This window comes from Salvelinus alpinus, chromosome 8, assembly GCF_045679555.1.
Source record: "Salvelinus alpinus chromosome 8, SLU_Salpinus.1, whole genome shotgun sequence".
NCBI classification, from domain to species: Eukaryota; Metazoa; Chordata; class Actinopteri; order Salmoniformes; family Salmonidae; genus Salvelinus; species Salvelinus alpinus.
The window spans coordinates 32,132,429-32,153,363 of NC_092093.1; the positions used below are offsets into that span (position 1 = coordinate 32,132,429).

Below are 20,935 nucleotides of genomic sequence, written 5' to 3' on the forward strand. Positions count from 1 at the left end.
TCTAATCAATGATGTTGTGTCACTCTGTATGTACAGCCACATCTCAAAACCCCTATTAGAAATCAAAGGCAGAGGTAGAAGTGTTTAGTGACATGTTTTAGTGCAACAATCAATAGGCTTATGCAATAAATTAAAGAATATTCAAATGTTTCAGGTGTTTTGTTTCAGAGCATTTCATTTTGATAACAAATTATCTGTGTATACTAGTTCTGTGTAAAATCGATATTGGTGGTTAATTATCAGCTAATAGAGACCAATGTCCTCTTTTGCAAACAGAACTTTACCAAACAACCTACTTTAGTAATTGAGTAATTCCCTGAATCGCCTCATTTCAGGTCCTTGCTATTCTTTTTGCAAAAATTACTGTAACGGCTCCCTCTCATTCATTCATTTTGCCTCAGATATGAGAGACAGGGAAGGTGAGCTGAGAGGGGTAATTATAGGTATATAATGATACCATACTATTAGTTGTAGGAATTGTATTTCACATTAGGCCTATTCTCCCTCTCAGGCAAACCTGTTCTTCCTCGATTAGGGTTCATTTTGGGATACACGTCACCTCGGCGGGAAGTGGGAACGACATTACATGGCTGCATGACAGATAGATACATCAATATTTTTGACTGCATCTGCATGTTAAAAAAAAACTATCGTTGTTGGCTAATAGCCAATGTCAGATAGCCTACCTTATTTGGCCATCTTAGAAGAATTCATATCAGAAAAAAACTTCTGAAACTTTTACCGCCGAAAGTGACATTGTTTGGCGCCATACTACAGGATTCATTCAACCGCTACTCCTTTGCAGTAAAGTTCTTGACTATATGCTTCTAGAGACAATGTATGCCTAGCCCTCCATAGCCATTAGCCTACATTTCTCAGTATACATTACTATTGTATACGACATTTTAAACGAATGAGTAATTTGTTAATTTAATGGTAGGCTAAACAAAACAACTCATATTTTCTCTCCTTGGAGGTTGATGTTTACAGTAACAGTAACCACTGGCGACGGATAAAACATGAGTGTAGCTTACTCTTGGGAGAGACACGCCAAAGCGAAGGGAACTATGTATTTTTATTTGATTTAAAGAAAAAGGTACGTTTTTATCTAACTAATAAAAATGAATTGCTGTTTCATGGAATGTATACTTTTCTACCAATAATCTCTTCAAAGACAACTCAACACGTTTATAAAAGTTAGAAACGTAATTTGCTTTTTTGTTGTTGATAAAGGTCTATCTATAATGCACATATAACGTTAATGTAGGATATTGTGCAAAACCTCACATGTGAGCTATTCAAGTAAAACCTTTCGCGTAATGTGGGGTAAATATCCCACACATGGATTCACCTGGTCAGTCTGGGTCATGGAAAGAGCAGGTGTTCCTAATAATTTGTTCACTCCGTCTATAAACAGTTTGTAGCTGTAACTTAATTCGATTTATATCACGTTTTCTAAATGAAAAAATGTTAGCTCAACATCAGAATCATTTTGTTAGAATGACTTAAGAAATGTAGCGCAAGTTATCCCACATTACCCTGTTAAGACCTTCCCTACATTTCTCTTTCCAACTTGCAGAGACCAGACATTACTCAAAAACATGCCATTGTTAACAGAAGGTGATAATCAAGAGTATTTCATGAAGCATCTCTGAATGTAATAATGTCAGCTGAAATCCCCATGGACAACAATAGCCTGAGAACATGGTCAGCAGGTGGATCGTTTGAGCCAGAGGCAGACCTGGGCCAGGTACCACGACAGGAGCCACATAACACTGGAACACATGACATGGATAACCAAAGGACCCACCTAAATCCTCATGCAGCTGAGCTGGGCTCTAGTTCCTTGTCTCCATCCCATTCACTGAGCCATGATGCTGTTCATAGAGAAAACCCACAGGAGGCTGCCTCAGACAGTAACTCATCACTACAAACTACACGACAACTAATGCTACAGAGAGCTCTCCAGCAGGTCAGTAGTGTATTTAAACCATACAGTGTAGCCTACTATTGTAGACATATTTGTTTCAAGTTTCGGTCTGAATTGCTTTTACTCACTGATTTGATGCATGCACTCTTGCTTACCAGTAGGTGGCAGTAACATACCAATTTACAGTTGTGTTCAAAACTACTTGAATTGAGGGTATTTTACCCACTTAAACTCATTTTACTTGCTGCACTCTACTTGAAGCAGCGTTATTGATCAATGTGTACATGTAGCACAGTAACCTTCATTCACACTGGCACTCTCATGTGAACTGCTTCCCTGCGCTGTTGGCTATCAGTTTAATATAGCACTAATCATACAAATAATCACACACATACACTGTCAATGCTGCTGTACAATTCAACTGCTCAACCAAGATCACTATTTACTTTATTAACCTACTTATAAATAACAGTCATGGTTGACAGCACATTAATTTACATTTTAGTCATTTAGCAGACGCTCTTATACGGAGCGACTTACAGGAGCAATTAAGGTTAAGTGCCTTGCTCAAGTGCACATCGACAGAGTTTTCAACTCTTCGGCTCAGGGATTCGAACCAGCAACTTTTCAGTTACTGGTCCAACCCTCTTAAACGCTAGGCTACCTGACACCCTGATCATTTATACTGTATATCCTATGTGTACATATTCTACCACAACCAGTTGTATTACTATTTATAAACTGGGTGGTTCGACCCCTGAATGCTGATTGGCTGACAGCCGTGGTATATCAGACGTATACCACGGGTATGAGAAAACATTTATTTTTACTGCTCTAATTATGTCGGTAATGAGTTGTTAATAGCAAAAAGGCACCTCGTGCTGTATCCTGTTCATGTGACGAATAAACGTTAATTTATGTTGTGGTATTACATAATGATGCTGAAGCTGTCAACAGACCCTGCTGTTTGTTGAGTGTTGTCTATGTCTGCATCGGTGAAGGGCCCAGGGCAACAGGAGCAGCTAGTTCAACAGCAGGTGGAGCAGCTACACAGAGTTGTACAGGAGCAGAGCAGACTCCTGTCCCTCATGGGGCCAGGTGGGTACTGACTGACTGAGCTCAACTTAAAACAACCACCATCAAATAGCAAATACAAATGAATTCAGTGGAGAGGCATGAAATATGTTTACAAAGTAGTATTTTGTTAGAAAGTGCAAAGTTAATTTAGTACATTTAACTGTATTTGATGATCTTGAAAATAGATTTAGTCCAAAGGGACTTTCCGAAGTGTTGATAGTTTAGAGATTATCATTTGTTTTTGAGGTTACTAAGAAGATCATGTCAGCTCCAAGGCAGTGGTTGCTTAAGATTTGTTCAATACACAGAGGCAATAACACAATGCTCTGTTGGGTAATTTAAGAAATTACATGTCATTTCATCTTGTAGCAGCACTAATCTTTTCAGGCTAAACAGGTTTTTCTGAACTAATGAACAGCCAGAGGTGTGTATAAGGACCGTCGCATAATCTCCAGTGATAAATCAGAGACATGTAAAGCACATAAAGCTGCTATGCATTCATGTCCACTTACATTTACTTTCTTCAAAAAGCTCTTTACACAAAAGACCCAATGAGGTTAAAGTGCAATGTACCATGACATTTAGCTGCGTTTTCACTTTACCTTTGTTTTCATCCTGAAAAAGCCAGTGAGAAATGACTTATCGGCCTAGTGCAGTCAAAAACAGGATTTTCCTGTGTTTTATATATATTTCCACACTATGAGGTTGGAATAGTACTGTGAAATTGTGCAAATTATGATATAATGTCCTTTTAGTGTAAGAGCTGTTTGAAAATCATTTCAGCCTGTGTTGGTGTGATGGAGTTTTGGCCTGCCTGGTAACAAAACTCTACCAATAACAGCTAGTTTTCAATTTTCCACTCCCCACTCTATACGCTTCAATACATTTTTTTTATACCTTTATTTATTTATGAGGTCCTAAATCTAGCATGAAGTGCATCCTTGTAGCTGTGTGGGCTAATATTGTCAAATGTTTGTCTTGGGGTAAGTTGAGTGTGTTTTCTTCCCAGGTGTAATGCAAGGCATTATCACTGGGATATGAGGTAACAACAGGGCCTGGCCTATGTTAAAAGTGTCAATAAATGTACAAAGTGTTTGTTAGTTGTTAAGCCTGTGTTAAAAGATGCTTAAAATAATTAAAAGACAAAAAGTGATTGTGTTAAATTGTGTTTGGGGAAGTAAAGATAGACATGGTTTTAAAAAGGTAGTGGTAATATTTCATTCAGTACAGAAGTTTGTAGGTGGCTTAACTTAACCTATCCCGTGGCTCAACTTAACCCATAACGGGTAAGTTGTGCCAAGAGACCACTTTTTTTGGACAAGCTATGTTTTCAAAACTGTAATGTTTACATGAATTCTGATTATTTCCAGGGATACACAACATCCTGAAATATATATAGATGTCTTTGTTATAAAGAATACTATTTTTCCCTTGACGGAGTGATGCTGAATGTAAAAATTGTCTCAACTTACCCCACTCTCCCCTATCATTTGAATACTGTGTGAACATTTATTGCTTTTGTGGTCATATTAGTTCATGAGACCCCCATATTTGGGCCGTCGGACTCACTTCGCCGATGATGTCTTAGGGATTATTTGGAAGGTCCATGTCCCTAGAGTTGTAAAATGTGTGAAAGCAGTGGACCAATGGTAGCTTTCTGTGTGTTAGCACTCTTCCTTTCATCCCTCCATTCCATTCATGTTTCCCATAGGGATTTTACCCAATGACAAACAAGTCAGTATACAGCATGTTATTGCTCCCTTATACCCTTCAATCATATAGCATCGGAAAGCTTAGATTCACAGCTATCCATCAGACACGTTTTCGGAATGTTCGGGTCAGCAGAACTTTGACCTTTGACCTCCAGGTTACATAGAATTACCTGTATAAATTGCTTCAAAATGTAAACCCTGATACATTTTAAACTTGCCAAACTGTTTGACAAGTGGTTCTGAATGGTCATGAAATTACCTTTCAAATTATATATTATATAACCAACTCTGAAAGCACCAGCTACAACTAGTATTTCCAAAATCGTCCATATTGTGCCATTGACATTAGAATTTTGGAAGCTTAGCCATAGAAGTCCATGTAATGGGGCAACTATGTTTTTGGATTGTAACTTTGGTGATAGAAGCACGAAATTGCACACACAGCTAGAACAGGGTTTTATAAAGATTTCTTGATACAGGGCCATCACAGAATTCACGCATTAACCCCACAGAAGCCTTTTTCCAATATGGCCACCAAACAAGTCAATGGGATCTTAGTGGACAATTTCACATGACCATACCTGTATGAAATATAATTGTAGTGTGCCTAAAAATGTATTGAAATGTTCATAGTGATGTATAATACACAAGCAGATGAGCCAGATGTGCCAGATATATACATTTGTTAAATTATTAATTTGTTAAATGTGCCCTAAAAGCTGTCTGAATCACAGATTTTTACAAGGATTTGAGATGACAATAATTATACTATGTTATCCTATTACCTGTTTTCATAAATCAGAAGACTAGAAACTTGCCGCATATATTACAATGTAAAATTCCATAGGAATGCCAATATGTTTTCACCAGATGATTAGAGCAGCAAAGCATTAAACGTAGTTACTCTAAATGAAGATGTATTCTTACTATGGGGTCATAGCAGATTGGTCTGCTACTAGAATACTAAAAGTAATAATTGGCCTCAACAAGCCCAACATTGGATTTTGTTACATTGTAATGGAATGTACGAGGCCGGTTTAAAGTCCTCATAATGAAAACAGTTACTAGGATAACATTGTATATACTTTTAAGCAGCTCATTTCCATGACTATTTACATTTACATATCCATTTTGCATGTTTGAAGATGATTGATCATAACATCTTCAGAAATCAGCAATTCAGACAGCTTTTTGGGCACATTTTTACCGCATTTCTGTGAATTATTTATCTTTATATATTTGGCACTCCTGGCTCATGTGGTTGTGTATTCTACATCACTATGAACATTTTGGGGCATACTACAATTATATTTCATACAGGTATGGTCATGTGAAATTGTCCAATAAGATCCCATTGACTTGTTTGGCAGCCGTATTGGGAATAAGACTTCTGTGGGGTTAAGGCTTTGTTTCTACACATATTTATAAAACCCTGTCCTAGCTGTGTGTGCAATTTGGTGACTCTATCAGAAAAGCTACCATTAGTCCACTGCTATCACACATTTTCCAACTCAAGGGACATAGACCTTCTAAAAAGGTCTATGTCCCGAGACATCACCAGCCCAAGTCCGAACGACCAGGAATACGACTTTCCCAAGCGGATCCTTTGTCCGAACCACCCAGGGCATTTGAACTGATTCCAGAGGCTGACCCAAAACAACGCTGCCGGAGAAGAGGCAGGCGGAGCGGTCCTCTGGTCAGACTTCGGAGGCGCGCACACCAACCACCGCTTCCGAGTATATTACTTGCTAATGTCCAGTCTCTAGATAAAAAGGTAGATGAAATTAGGGCAAGGGTTGCTTTCCAGAGAGACATCAAGGATTGTAACATACTCTGTTTCACGGAAACATGGCTCTCTCGGGATATACTGTCAGAGTCAGTACAGCCACCTGGATTCTTTGTGCGTCACTCGGACAGGAAGAAGAAGGGTGGGGGTGTATATCTCATGGTGTAATCGTAACAACATACAGGAACTCAAGTCCTTTCGTTCACATGACCTAGAATTCCTCACAATCAAATGCCTACCGTATTATATCCCAAAGAAATTCTCCCCGGTTATTGTCACAGCCATGTATATCCCCCTCAAGCCGATACCCCGACGGCCCTCAAGGAACTTCACTGGACTTTATTCAAACAGGAAACAATATATCCTGAGGCTGCATTTATTGTAGCTGGGGATTTTAACAAGGCATATTAGAGAACAAGACTACCTAAATTCTATCAGCATATTGAATGTCGCACTCACGCAGGTAAAACACTGGATCCCTGCTGCTCTAACTTCCGCGAGGCATACAAAGCCCTCCCTTGCCCTCCTTTTGGCAAATCTGACCACGGCTCCATTTTGCTCCTCCCTTCCTATAGGCAGAAACTCAAACAGGATACCCATGCTAAGGGCTATTCATCGCTGGTCTGACCAATCGGAATCCACGCTTCAAGATTGTTTTGATCACGCGGTCTGGGACATGTTCCTGTTAGCCTCAGAGAGTAATATCGACGTATATGCTGATTCTGTGAGTGAGTTTATAAGGAAGTGTAAGACAAACTAAACACCTTTGCCCGCTTTGAGGATAATACAGTGCCACCGACGTAGCCCGCTACCAAGGACTGTGGGCTCTCCTTCTCCGTGGCCGACGTGAGTAAGACATTTAAATGTGTTGACCCTCGCAAGGCTGCCGGCCCAGATGGCATCCCGAGCCGCGTCCTCAGAGCATGCGCAGACCAGATGGCTGGTGTGTTTACAGACAATTTCAATCTCTCCCTATCCCAGTCTGCTGTCCCCACATGCTTCAAAATGGCCACCATTGTTCCTGTACCCAAGAAGGCAAAGGTAACTGAACTAAATGACTATCACCCGGTAGCACTCACTTCTGTCATCGTTAAGTGCTTTGAGAGACTAGTCAAGGATCATATCACCTCCACCTTACCTGTCACCCTAGACCCACTTCAATTTGCTTACCGCCCCAATAGGTCCACAGACGATGCAATCGCCATCACACTGCACACTGCCCTATCCCATCTGGACAAGAGGAATACCTATGTAAGAATGCTGTTAATTGACTATAGCTCAGCATTCAACACCATAGTACCCTCCAAGCTCATCATTAAGCTTGAGGCCCTGGGTCTCAAGCCTGCCCTGTGCAATTGGGTCCTGGACTTCCTGATGGGCCACCCCCAGGTGGTGAAGGTAGGGAACACACCTCCACTTCGCTGATCCTTAACACTGGGGCGCCACAAGGGTGTGTGCTCAGCCCCCTCCTGTACTCCCTGTTCACCCATGACTGTGTGGCCATGCACCCCTCCAACTCAATCATCAAGTTTGCAGACAACACAACAGTAGTGGGCTTGATTACCAACAACGACGAGACAGCCTACAGGGAGGAGGTGAGGGTGTCAGGAAAACAACCTCTCACTCAACGTCAACAAAACGAAGGAGATGATTGTGGACTTCAGGAAACAGCAGAGGTAGCACCCCCCTATCCACATTGACAGGGCAGCAGTGGAGAAGGTGGAATGTTTTAAGTTCCTCGGCATACACATCACATACAAACTGAAATGGTCCACCCACACAGACAGTGTGGTGAAGAAGGCGCAACAGCACCTCTTCAACCTCAGGAGGCTGAAGAAATTGTCACCTAAAACAAGCACAAACTTTTACAGATGCACAATTTAGAGCATCCTGTCGGGCTGTATCACAGCCTGGTACGGCAACTGCACCGCCCACAAAGGCTCTCCAGAGGGTGGTGCGGTCTGCACAACACATCAGCGGGGGTCCTGCCCTCCAGGACACCTACAGCACCCGATGTCACAGGAAGGACAAAAAGATCATCAAGGACAACAACCGCCCGAGCCACTGCCTGTTCACCCCGCTACCATCCAGAAGGCGAGTTCAGAACATGTGCATCAAAGCTAGGACCTAGAGACTGAAAAACAGCTTCTATCTCAAGGACATCAGACTGTTAAACAGCCATCATTAACACAGAGAGGCTGCTGCCTACATACAGACTTGAAATCATTGGCCACTTTAATAAATTGATCACTAGTCACTTTAGTAATGCCACTTTAATAATGTTTACATATCTTGCATCACTCATCTCATATGTATATACTGTATTTTATACCACCTTGCCAATGCCGCTCTGTCATTACTCATCTATATATTGATGTATTCTTAATCCATTCCTTTACTTAGATTTGTGTGTATTAGGTAGCTGTTGTGGAATTGTTAGATTACTTGTTAGATATTGCTGCACTGTCGGAACTTGAAGCACAAGCAATAACATCTGCTAACCATGTGTATGTGACCAATACAATTTGATTTGATTGATTTGATTTAAGCAAAACTGTTCAAAATTAACGTTAAGCATACCTGTCTGTACAGATTTTTTGTGATCATTTGTAAATCAAATCAAATCAAATCAAATTTTATTAGTCACATACACATGGTTAGCAGATGTTAATGCGAGTGTAGCGAAATGCTTGTGCTTCTAGTTCCGACAATGCAGTAATAACCAACAGTAACTGACTATACAGTACTGTAGATCTGGAATAAAATCACAGTTTGTCCTGCAGTGGGGGAGAGGTCACCTTTTGTTCATCTGTGACTGTGGAACCATTGGATCTTCTATTGCTCAATAGAAAGGGACAGCTATTTGACATGTACACATCTGTATACTCTGAGTAGCAGAAACAGTACACCAGTGGGTCCAGCAAACAGTCAATGTAGGATAAAACCATGAGACCGTCATAGATCTGAACCGCTATGGTCTCAGCATTGTGTTGATCCTTGATTCTGACAATCAACAGATCTATCCTAGCTATGGTACAAGGCAGGAAACACACAGAGAAGACCAGCACAACTGAGGTGACCAGAAACACTACTCGATGCAGCTTGGCCTTATTCACTACCGTCTTCTTTTTGAGTGTGTTGACATTGTGGACCGTGCAGTAGACCAACACAAAGAAATGGATGAGAATCTGGGTGATAAACAACCTCTCTCAAAGTGTCAGTGACGTCCTCAACCAGAGTGTCATTTTTACACACATAACTGTTACAGCACTCAAAGGTCTTCAGCATGGTTGGGATAGTCAGGGGGAGCAGCAGTAGCCAGACGATGACAGAGATATGAGGAGACCTTTTTAAAGTCTTGGCAAAGATAATTTTCCAAGGATGAACCACATTGAAGTAACGATCGATGGAGATCACAGTCAAGAAGGCGATACTGGCCCCCCGGTTCAAAATCAACATGAAGAGCATGGCCTTACAGACCAGCTTGTTCTCACTTCGGCTTAGTCCGTGCTGGAAGTGATAGGCTTTGGCTGGCAAGCGTATCACCAGCAGAAGATCTGCCACCACAATATTGAAGTGGAAGATGCTGTTGGTTTTCCAGAATTTGAAGAGGAAGATGTAGCGCACTGACAGGTTGAGAGGCAAGGCCAGAGTGAATTCCACAATCATCACTTTAGAGAAGACTGTGTATATCATCTGATTCCCCACGTTGCAGTGATCGACCTCAGTGTTTGAGGATGTGTTCTGAAGATGGACCGCATCCATTGTTCTTCAGCCAGAATTACAGAACTCTGCAAGATCAGCCTATTCGCCTTTTGAATAAAGATAAATAATGTTTCTCTTTCTGTGTCCGCCACAAGAGCATGAATAAAAATGTAAGGAATCTACGTGCAAAACTCATATCCACAGGAACAGAAAAACAGGTGATGTAGCTTGAGGGTTTATCTATACGAACAGAAGTGTGCATGAATCTTTATCTTGGCTTGATCTAAAAACAATGATGACACGGCACGCCTCATAAAGACTATAGACAGTGTGACAGGCTGGCCGATACCTCGTCATCTAAAGGCATAAAAGAGGAACTGAGAAATAAAGTTAAAAAGTACTTCATTTATTTTTTTAAACTGCAGACTAACAAATGAAACACACATGGCTGGTGGCTATAACAAATGTCTCTTCCACACAGTCAGGAAACACACCTTGTTAAGAAAGGCCCTGATTACACGTTGAAGGCCGCTGTGCTGATAAGCCCATCCCACCAATTAGGCAATTGTAACGGGTGTCCTCCTCCTCTTCAGACGAAGAGGAGGAGTAGGGATTGGACCAAAGTGCAGCGTGATATTTGGACATGATGAAGTTTATTAAAGTACTGACGAAAACCGAAAACACTTCAACAAACTACAAAATAAGAAAACGACGTAGACAGACCTGAACATGGAACTTACATAAATGCACGAAGAACTCACGAACAGGAACGGACTACATCAAACGAACAAACAAACCGAAACAGTCCCGTGTGGTGCAACATACAGACACAGAAGACAATCACCCACAAACAAACAGTGTGAACAGCCAACCTATATATGGTTCTCAATCAGAGGAAACGTCAAACACCTGTCTCTGATTGAGAACCATATAAGGCTAATTACAAGTGACCTAAACATAGAAACACAAAACATAGAATGCCCACCAACTCACGCCCTGACCAACTAAACACATACAAAAATAACATAAAACAGGTCAGGAACGTGACAGAACCCCCCCTCAAGGTGCGAACTCCGGACGCACCACCAAAAGTCTAGGGGAGGGTCTGGGTGGGCATCTGTCCATGGTGGCGGCTCAGGCTCTGGGCGTGGTTCCCATCCCACCATAGTCAATCCCCGCTTTCGTATCCCCCTCTCAATGACCACCCTCCAAATAAACCCACCTAAATTAAGGGGCATCACCAGGATAAGGGGCATCACCAGGATAAGGGGCATCACCAGGATAAGGGGCATCACCAGGATAAGGGGCATCACCAGGATAAGGGGCAGCTCCGGACTGAGGGACGGCAGCTCCGGACTGAGGGACGGCAGCTCCGGACTGAGGGACGGCAGCTCCGGACTGAGGGACGGCAGCTCCGGACTGAGGGACGGCAGCTCCGGACTGAGGGACGGCAGCTCCGGACTGGCTGACGGCTCTGGCTGGTCATGGCTCGCTGACGGCTCTGGCTGGTCATGGCTCGCTGACGGCTCTGGCTGGTCATGGCTCGCTGACGGCTCTGGCTGGTCATGGCTCGCTGACGGCTCTGGCTGGTCATGGCTCGCTGACGGCTCTGGCTGGTCATGGCTCGCTGACGGCTCTGGCTGGTCATGGCTCGCTGACGGCTCTGGCTGGTCATGGCTCGCTGACGGCTCTGGCTGGTCATGGCTCGCTGACGGCTCTGGCTGGTCATGGCTCGCTGACGGCTCTGGCTGGTCATGGCTCGCTGACGGCTCTGGCTGGTCATGGCTCGCTGAAGGCTCTGGCTGATCCGGTCTGGCGGAAGGCTCTGGCTGATCCGGTCTGGCGGAAGGCTCTGGCTGATCCGGTCTGGCGGAAGGCTCTGGCTGATCCGGTCTGGCGGAAGGCTCTGGCTGATCCGGTCTGGCGGAAGGCTCTGGCGGATCCGGTCTGGCGGAAGGCTCTGGCGGCTCCTGTCTGGCGGACGGCTCTAGCGGCTCCTGTCTGGCGGACGGCTCTGTAGGCTCATGGCAGACGGGCGGCTTTGAAGGCTCAATACAGACGGGCAGTTCATGCGGCGCTTGGCAGACGGACAGTTCAGACGGCGTAGGGCAGACGGGCAGTTCAGGCGCCGTTGGGCAGACGGGCAGTTCAGGCGCCGCTTGGCAGACGGGCAGTTCAGGCGCCGCTGGGCAGACAGCAGACTCTGGCCGGCTGAGACGCACTATAGGCCTGGTGCGTGGTGCCGGAACTGGAGGTACCGGGCTAAGGACACGCACCTTCAGGCTAGTGCGGGGAACAACAACAGGGCACACTGGACTCTCAAGGCGTACTATAGGCCTGGTGCGTGGTGCCGGAACTGGTGGTACCGGGCTGAGGGCACGCACATCAGGGCGAGTACGGGGAGAAGGAACAGTGCGTACAGGGCTCTGGAGACGCACAGGAGGCTTGGTGCGTGGTGCCGGAACTGGTGGTACCGGACTGGAGACACGCACCACAGGGAGAGTGCGTGGAGGAGTAACAGGACGCACAGGGCTCTGGAGACGCACAGGAGGCTTTGTGCGTGCTGTAGGCACTGTCTTAACCAGACGGCTAGCACGCTCCTCAGGACGAGTATGGAGAGCTGTTCCCGGTGACATTAACTCACCAACACGTTCATTCGGACGGATGCCGTGCCTCATGCACCAAACCAGTACATCCCTCATAACTCTCTCCTCCAATTTCTCCATTAACTCCTTTACTGTCTCTTCGTCACTCACCTCCAAATCCGCCCTCACCGGCTCCTTACGGTAAGCAGGAGAAGTTGGCTCACGTCTCCCGACTGACCCAACTAAACTACCCGAGAGCCCCCCCCAAATACATTTTTGGGTTTAACTTACGGGCTTCCAGCCTTGTTTCCGTGCTGCCTCCTCATATCGCCGCCTCTCTGCTTTCGCTGCCTCCAGCTCAGCTTTGGGGCGGCGATATTCTCCTGGTTGAGCCCAGGGTCCTTTTCCGTCCAATATTTCCTCCCAAGTCCACGAGTCCTGCGATCGCTGTTGCGCTCTCTCACGCCGCTTGATCCATGGTTGGTGGGTGATTCTGTAACGGGTGTCCTCCTCCTCTTCAGACGAAGAGGAGGAGTATGGATTGGACCAAAGTGCAGCGTGATATTTGGACATGATGAAGTTTATTAAAGTACTGACGAAAACCGAAAACACTTCAACAAACTACAAAATAAGAAAACGACGTAGACAGACCTGAACATGGAACTTACATAAATGCACGAAGAACTCACGAACAGGAACGGACTACATCAAACGAACAAACAAACCGAAACAGTCCCGTGTGGTGCAACATACACAGACACAGAAGACAATCACCCACAAACAAACAGTGTGAACAGCCAACCGATATATGGTTCTCAATCAGAGGAAACGTCAAACACCTGTCTCTGATTGAGAACCATATAAGGCTAATTACAAGTGACCTAAACATAGAAACACAAAACATAGAATGCCCACCAACTCACGCCCTGACCAACTAAACACATACAAAAATAACATAAAACAGGTCAGGAACGTGACAGCAATACAATGAGCAATGCACTACTACAGGACATGTTTGGAGATGATAGAAAGCGCAGGTTATGGATTAAATAAATCGATACAGAAAAAAACCACTGCATCACAATAATTTATAGTTTAAAATGGCAATAAATACTTTGAATCCATATATTTAAAAATAGTCATTTAGTCCATAGTGAAGGCTCTCCTTCACACATAGTTTCTAAGGAAACGTGATTATCCGATGAAATGACCAATGTAGATATTTCATAAAAATAGCAGATGTCAATGCCCTGCCTTAAACTGTCAAGGAACGTAACCTAAAGATTTCATTTAAGTGCATTTACTTACAGAGTTAAAGGCACCGGGCCAAGTTACTTTAAGTTTTTACGTTATTTTTTATATAAAGAAAAATTGCTGTGTTGACTAGAGGAGCTCTTGGGGGATGCTTCCTTGTAACAACAAGACCTAGTATTTTCCTCCGGGTCTCTTAGGAATTTTACCTTTTAAATCCTCCACCTAAAGTCCCTCTCTGTTTCTCATCGGCAGGACTGCTGTTATCCCCCTCTCTCTCTGCCCAGTGGCTGGGCCTGATGCCTGCTCTGGCTGCTGGAGTGGATACCTCTGGTCTCTCTGCCAACCCACAGAGGTCCAATCAGAGATCAAACGTTTATGTTTCACCTCCCTCAGGAGATGGATGGCTGCCCAAAACGGGTCCTGTTCTGACACATTCCCTCCATGGTAAGAAGTATGGATGACCACGTCGTGGTCTGTTTTTGTTGTAACTACTGCAGTATATGGTATGATAACAGAAGCTCGGAAAATATTTTGATCAACTTCTAATAATTAAGTTGTAAAGGGGGGAAGAAATAAAACTCTCAAACTATAAAAAAGTATATACATTGGCCTCATCAAGAGTAGTAGTAGTACTGTAGTAACAAATAAATAAACATAACTTAAGAGGAATATTTATTTGACCCAGACAATTAGCAACAACAGAGTCATTATGAGTGGTTTAACATGACGACATCACTGGTTAAAGAAACCAGATGACGATATATGACGATAACATAAACAAGTAGTGAATCATAGTCTGATTTAGCTAACTAACATGAATGTCTCATCATGAGAACAAACAGTCTTAATGCAGTCATAAAACAGTAATTAATTTCCTATTTTTTTGTATTTAGTAAGTATTTTACCTACTATGCTGCGTTACATTGTTGCTGCGTTTTGGATTTGAGTTGTTTCCTGCTGAGTTTGTGCTTTCATCTATTTTTAGACAGGGACAATAAGTTGTCAGGTCGAGGCTTTTGAACTTAGTGCTGCTTAAGCAGTACACATTTGGGTCCACTAGACAAACCATGTAGGACAAAACCATGAGACCGTCAAAGACGGCTATATCTTCTGCTCTGGGTAAATTCTCAACTCTCACAATCAACAGAACCATTGTAGCTATGGTACAAGGCAGGAAATAGAAAGAGAAGACCAAGACAACTGAGGTGACCAGAAACACTGCTCGACACAGCTTGGTCCTATCCCCTGCTTCTTTTTGAGTGTGTTGACATTGTGGGCCGTGCAGTAGACCAACACAAAGAAAGGGATGAGAATCTGGGCGAAAAACACAACCTCTCTCAAAGTGTCAGTGACGTCCTCGACCAGTGTCATTTTACGCCCATAACTGTTACAGCACTCAAAGGTCTTCAGCATGGTTGGGATATTCAGGGGGAGCAGCAGTAGCTAGATGATGACAGAGATATGAGGAACTTTTTGAAGAACTTAAGGAAGTTATTTTTTCCAGGATGAACTACATTAAAGTAAGGATCAACTGAAATCCCAGTCAGGAAGGCAATATTGGCACCTCAATTCAGAAACAGCATGAACAACATGGCTTTGCAAGTTCCACCCTCTGTACTCCGCCACTCCCCTTCATGTTGTTGCTGTTAGATTTCCAGAACTTCATTTTGAATATAAAAGATAAAGCACTGAGGTTGAGCGGTAGAGCCAGGAAGAATTCCACAACCATCACAGAGGGGTAGAAAATAACACAGTGGTAGATTCTCTGCTGTGCAGTTCTTACTCGGCTGATCGTCATCCACAGTACGCATTGTCAAAAGCGGTCCTCTTTACAGTCAGAGTGTCAGAGGAAGGAACAGTCCTCCTGTCACGTTCATTTAGAGATGGATTGGACCAAGGTGCAGCGTGGTAGGCGTACATTTTACTTTTATTTAAATTACACCGAAAAAACCACCAAAATACAAAAACGAACGTAAACCTACATGCAGTGCAGAAAGCAACTATACATAGACAAGATCCCACAAACTAAAGATGGAAAAAAGGCTGCCTAAGTATGATCCCCATTCAGAGACAACGATAGACCGCTGCCTCTGATTGTGTCACGTCCTGACCTTAGTTCTTTTTTGTGTCTCTATTTTAGTTTGGTCAGGGCGTGAGTTAGGGTGGGCAGTCTATGTTCTTTTTTCTAGGTTGTTTGTTTTCTATGTGTTTGGCCTGGTGTGGTTCCCAATCAGAGGCAGCTGTTTATCGTTGTCTCTGATTGGGAGCCATATTTAGGTAGCCTGTTTTCCATTGTGTGTTGTGGGTGATTGTGTTAGTGTTTGTTTCACATTTCAGGACTGTTTCGGTTTTCGTTATCATTCACTTTGTTATTTTTGTATTTTGTCGTGTTCAGTTTATTAAAATATCATGGACACTTACCACGCTGCGTATTGGTCCGATCCTTCATACTCCTCGTCTGAAGAGGAGGAAAATCGTTACTGATTGGGAACCATACCCGGCCAACAAAGAAATAGAAAAACTAGAATGCCCATCCAAATCACACCCCGACCTAACCAAATAGAGAAATTAAAAGGCTCTCTAAGGTCAGGGCGTGACCTCTCTAAGGTCAGGGCGCCCCCCCCCCCCCCCTCTCTAAGGTGCGGACTCCAGCAAAACCTGACTCCATGGGGGAGGGTCCGGGTGGGCATCTAGCCTCGGTGGCGGCTCCGGTTCGGGACGTAGACCCCGCTCCGCTCGCTGATCCCTCCGCTTCCGTGGAACCGGACCGTGGGTCGTCGCTGGGGACTCCGGACCGTAGATCGTCGCCGGGGACTCCGGACCGTAGATCGTCGTCGGGGACTCCGGACCGTAGATCGTCGATGGAGACTCCGGACCGTAGATCGTCGCCGGGGGCTCCGGACTGGGAAACCTCGCAGGAGGCTCTGGACTGGGAACCGCCGCTGGAGGCTCTAGGCTGCAGACTGTCGCTGAAGGCTCTGGACCGCAGACCGTCGCTGGAGGCTCTCCGGACTGCCGACCGTCGCTGGAGGCTCTGGACTGCCGACCGTCGCTGGAGACTCAGGACTGCAGACCGTCGCTGGAGACTCAGGACTGCAGACCGTCGCTGGAGACTCAGGACTGCCGACCGTCGCTGGAGGCTTCGGGCCATGGATCATCACTGGAGACTCCGGGCCATGGATCATCACTGGAGGCTTCGGCCATGGATCATCACTGGAGGCTTCGGGCCATGGATCATCACTGGAGGCTTCGTACGTGAAAACGGTAAAGGAGATGCAGCGATTTTTAGGGTTTGCCAATTGCTACCGGAGATTTATCCGGGGTTTTGGCCAGGTGGCTGCTCCCATTACCTCACTGCTGAAGGGAGGTCCTGTACGTCTGAAGTGGTCGGTTGAGGCGGACAGGGCTTTTGGGCAGCTGAGGCTGGGATCAGAGCCGTGCTCTCTCGGCGCTCAGGCACGCCACCGAAGCTCCGCCCCTGTGCTTTCTTCTCGAAGAAGCTCAGCCCGGCGGAGCGGAACTATGATGTGGGGGACCGGGAGCTGTTGGCTGTGGTTAAGGCTTTGAAGGCGTGGAGACATTGGCTTGAGGGGGCTAAACACCCTTTCCTCATCTGGACTGACCACTGCAACCTGGAGTACATCCGGGCAGCTAGGAGACTGAATCCTCGTCAGGCAAGGTGGGCCATGTTCTTTACCCGTTTTGTGTTTACCCTGTCCTACCGACCAGGTTCCCAGAATGTAAGGCAGACGCACTGTCCCGGCTGTATGACACAGAGGAGCGGCCCATGGATCAGACTCCCATGCTCCCGGCCTCCTGCCTGGTAGAGCCGGTCGTGTGGGAGCTGGACGCGGACATTGAGCGGGCGTTGCGTACTGAGCCCGTTCCACTCCAGTGTCCCGTCAGGCTTCCGTACGTTCCGTCTGCTGTCCGTGACCAGTTGATCTATTGGGCCCACACATCACCCTCCTCTGGTCATCTGGGGATCGGTCGGACGGTGCGCTGTCTGTCTGGGAAGTACTGGTGGCCCACCTTGGCTCGGGATGTGAGGGTTTATGTTTCCTCCTGCTCGGTGTGCGCCCAGTGTAAGGCTCCTAGACACCTGCCCAGAGGTAAGCTACATCCCTTACCCGTTCCACAACAGCCTTGGTCACACCTGTCGGTTGATTTTCTAACGGATCTTCCTCCCTCACAGGGGAACACCACAATCTTGGTCGTTGTGGATCGTTTCTCTAAGTCCTGTCGTCTCCTCCCTCTGCCCGGTCTCCCTACGGCCCTACAAATTGCGGAGGCCCTGTTTACACACGTCTTCCGGCACTACGGGGTGCCTGAGGATATAGTGTCTGATCGGGGTCCCCAGTTCACTTCGAGAGTCTGGAGGGCGTTCATGGAACGTTTGGGGGTCTCGATCAGCCTTACCTCGGGTTTCCACCACGAGAGTAATGGGCAGGTGGAGAGAGTGAACCAGGATGTGGGCAGGTTTCTGCCGGGGGAGTGGGTTGCGTTCGTGCCCTGGGCAGAGATGGCCAGAACTCACTCCACCACTCCTCCACTAACCTTTCTCCCTTTCAGTGTGTATTGAGAGCCGGTTCTGGCACCGTGGCATCAGAGTCAGACCGACTAGTGGTTCAGACGAGCGGAGGAGACCTGGGAAGCCGCCCATGGTCACCTCCAGCAGGCCGCGCTGCGCCAAAAGACCAGCGCGGACCGCCACCGCAGTGAGGCCCCGGTGTTCGCACCAGGGGACAGGGTCTGGCTCTCGACCCGAAACCTGCCCCTCCGCCTGCCCTGCCGGAAGCTGGGCCCGCGGTTTGTGGGGCCATTCAAAGTCCTGAGGAGAGTGAACGAGGTATGTTACAGGTTACAGCTTCCCCCCGATTACCATGTTAACCCCTCGTTCCATGTGTCTCTCCTCAGGCCAGTGGTGACTGGTCCACTCCAAGAGTCTGAGGTTCCTCCGACTCCTGGAGTGTGTCTCTCCACTGGCCTGAGGAGTGTGTCTCTCCTCAGGCCAGTGGTGGCTGGTCCACTCCAGGAGTCGGAGGTTCCTCCGCCCCCTCTGGACATCGAGGGGGCCCTGGCGTACTCCGTCCATCCCATCCTGGATTCTAGGCGTCGGGCGGGGGGCCTTCAGTACCTCGTGGAGTGGGAGGGGTACGGTCCGGAGGAGAGGTGCTGGGTTCCGGTGGCTGATGTATTAGACCCTGAACTACTGCGTGAGGTCCACCCTCGCCGGCCGGATCACCCTGCGCCTCGCCCTCCGGGTCGTCCCCGAGGCCGCTGTCGACACACCACTGGAGCCGCGCGTCAGGGGGGGTACTGTTCGGGCGGCGGTCGACATCACCGGCTTTCTAGCCATCGCCGCTCCATTTTTCATGTATCCATTTGTTTTGTCTTGTTCCATTCACACCTGGTTTTCATTCCCCAATCAATCCATATGTATTTATTCCTCTGTTCCCCATCATGTCTTTGTGTAAGATTGTTTGTGTTTCGTGTATTTTGGAATTGTGGATATTGTTCCGCGCATTACTTTTTGTCTATGTTCCGTGTTTGGGCACATTTTATGTTACTTTGTGCTGTCATTTTGGACCGGAATAAAAAGTGCGCCTGTTCAATACACTCTGCTCTCATGCACCTGACTTCGCCTCCAATACACACTCCTAACATTCTCTCTACTATTATTCTGACAATTCACATTGTTAAAATAAAGTGGTGATCCTAACTGACCTAAGACAGGGACATTTTACTAGGATTAAATGTATTTGGCTAAGGTGTATGTAAACTTCCGACTTCAACTGTATCTGTGTATGAGAAGTGGCCTTTTTTCTATGCTACATACTGTATATCCTTCTAACTCCCTGGGGAATTCCTATATGGAGTAAGTACATTAAGTGCACAACACCTCCAATGTAGTTGAGGTTGTCATAAATAACATGTTTGATTGATTAAACACACAGAGAGCTGAAATGTAAAGCTACAGGCAAGTTTTAGCTGGTCGTAGAATATCTCAGAGGAGCTGGGAATGTTAAAAATGCTACAAAAGGGTTGTGATATTTTCAAGAAGCAGATTGTATTCTAGGGAATTGGATATATTTACTAGCAGAAAAAAACAGTGCATGTTGTTTTTACCACATTTCCCCCATAAAAATATATACTACCGTTGAAAGTTTGAGGTCACTTAGAAATGTCCTTGTTTTTGAAAGAAAATCATAATTTTCTGTTCATTAAAATAACATCAAATTGATCAGAAATACAGTGTAGACATTGTTAATGTTGTAAATGACTATTGTAGCTGGAAATGGCAGATATTTTATGGAATATCTACATAGGCCCTACACCCAAACAAGGGCACTGCGTTCATCCACCTCTGGCCTGCTTGCCTCCCTACCTCTGAGGAAGTACAGTTCCCGCTCAGCCCAGTCAAAACTGTTCGCTGCTCTGGCACCCCAATGGTGGAACAAACTCCCTCACGACGCCAGGTCAGCGGAGTCAATCACCACCTTCCGGAGACACCTGAAACCCCACCTCTTTAAGGAATACCTAGGATAGGATAAAGTAATCCTTCTAACCCCCCCCCCCTTAAAAGAGTTAGATGCACTATTGTAAAGTGGTTGTTCCACTGGATATCATAAGGTGAATGCACCAATTTGTAAGTCGCTCTGGATAAGAGCGTCTGCTAAATGACTTAAATGTAAATGTAAATGTAAATAGGCGTACAGAGGCCCATTATCAGCAATCATCAATCCTGTGTTCCAATGGCACGTTGTGTTAGCTAATCCAAGTTTATCATTTTAAAAGGCTAATTGATCATTAGAAAACACTTTTGCAATTATGTTAGCACAGCTGAAAATTGTTGTTCTGATTAAGGAAGCAATAAAACTGGCCT

The 20,935-nt window shown here is 45.6% G+C and overlaps 1 protein-coding gene and 2 pseudogenes across 2 annotated transcripts in view; 1 reads left to right on the plus strand and 2 right to left on the minus strand.

Annotated features, from left to right (window-relative positions):
- The first annotated feature begins 446 nt into the window (after window positions 1–446).
- The window catches only part of LOC139582968 (centromere protein J), a 34,899-nt gene continuing 14,410 nt past the window's right edge, over window positions 447–20,935 (plus strand). Inside the window, exons 1-4 of one of the 2 annotated variants that reach the window (XR_011676461.1) lie at window positions 447–1,096; window positions 1,580–1,972; window positions 2,932–3,028; window positions 14,302–14,493. Coding sequence is in view for 1 of the 2 variants with exons in the window: in XM_071413498.1 (XP_071269599.1) it covers window positions 1,664–1,972; window positions 2,932–3,028; window positions 14,302–14,493 (598 nt within the window). In the remaining variant the exon portion in view is untranslated. The remainder of the gene's footprint in view (window positions 1,097–1,579; window positions 1,973–2,931; window positions 3,029–14,301; window positions 14,494–20,935) is intronic. The other variant, XM_071413498.1, reaches the window with a different exon arrangement.
- LOC139583631 (12-(S)-hydroxy-5,8,10,14-eicosatetraenoic acid receptor-like) lies at window positions 9,271–10,270 on the minus strand (annotated as a pseudogene).
- On the minus strand, window positions 14,951–15,778 carry LOC139583635 (12-(S)-hydroxy-5,8,10,14-eicosatetraenoic acid receptor-like; annotated as a pseudogene).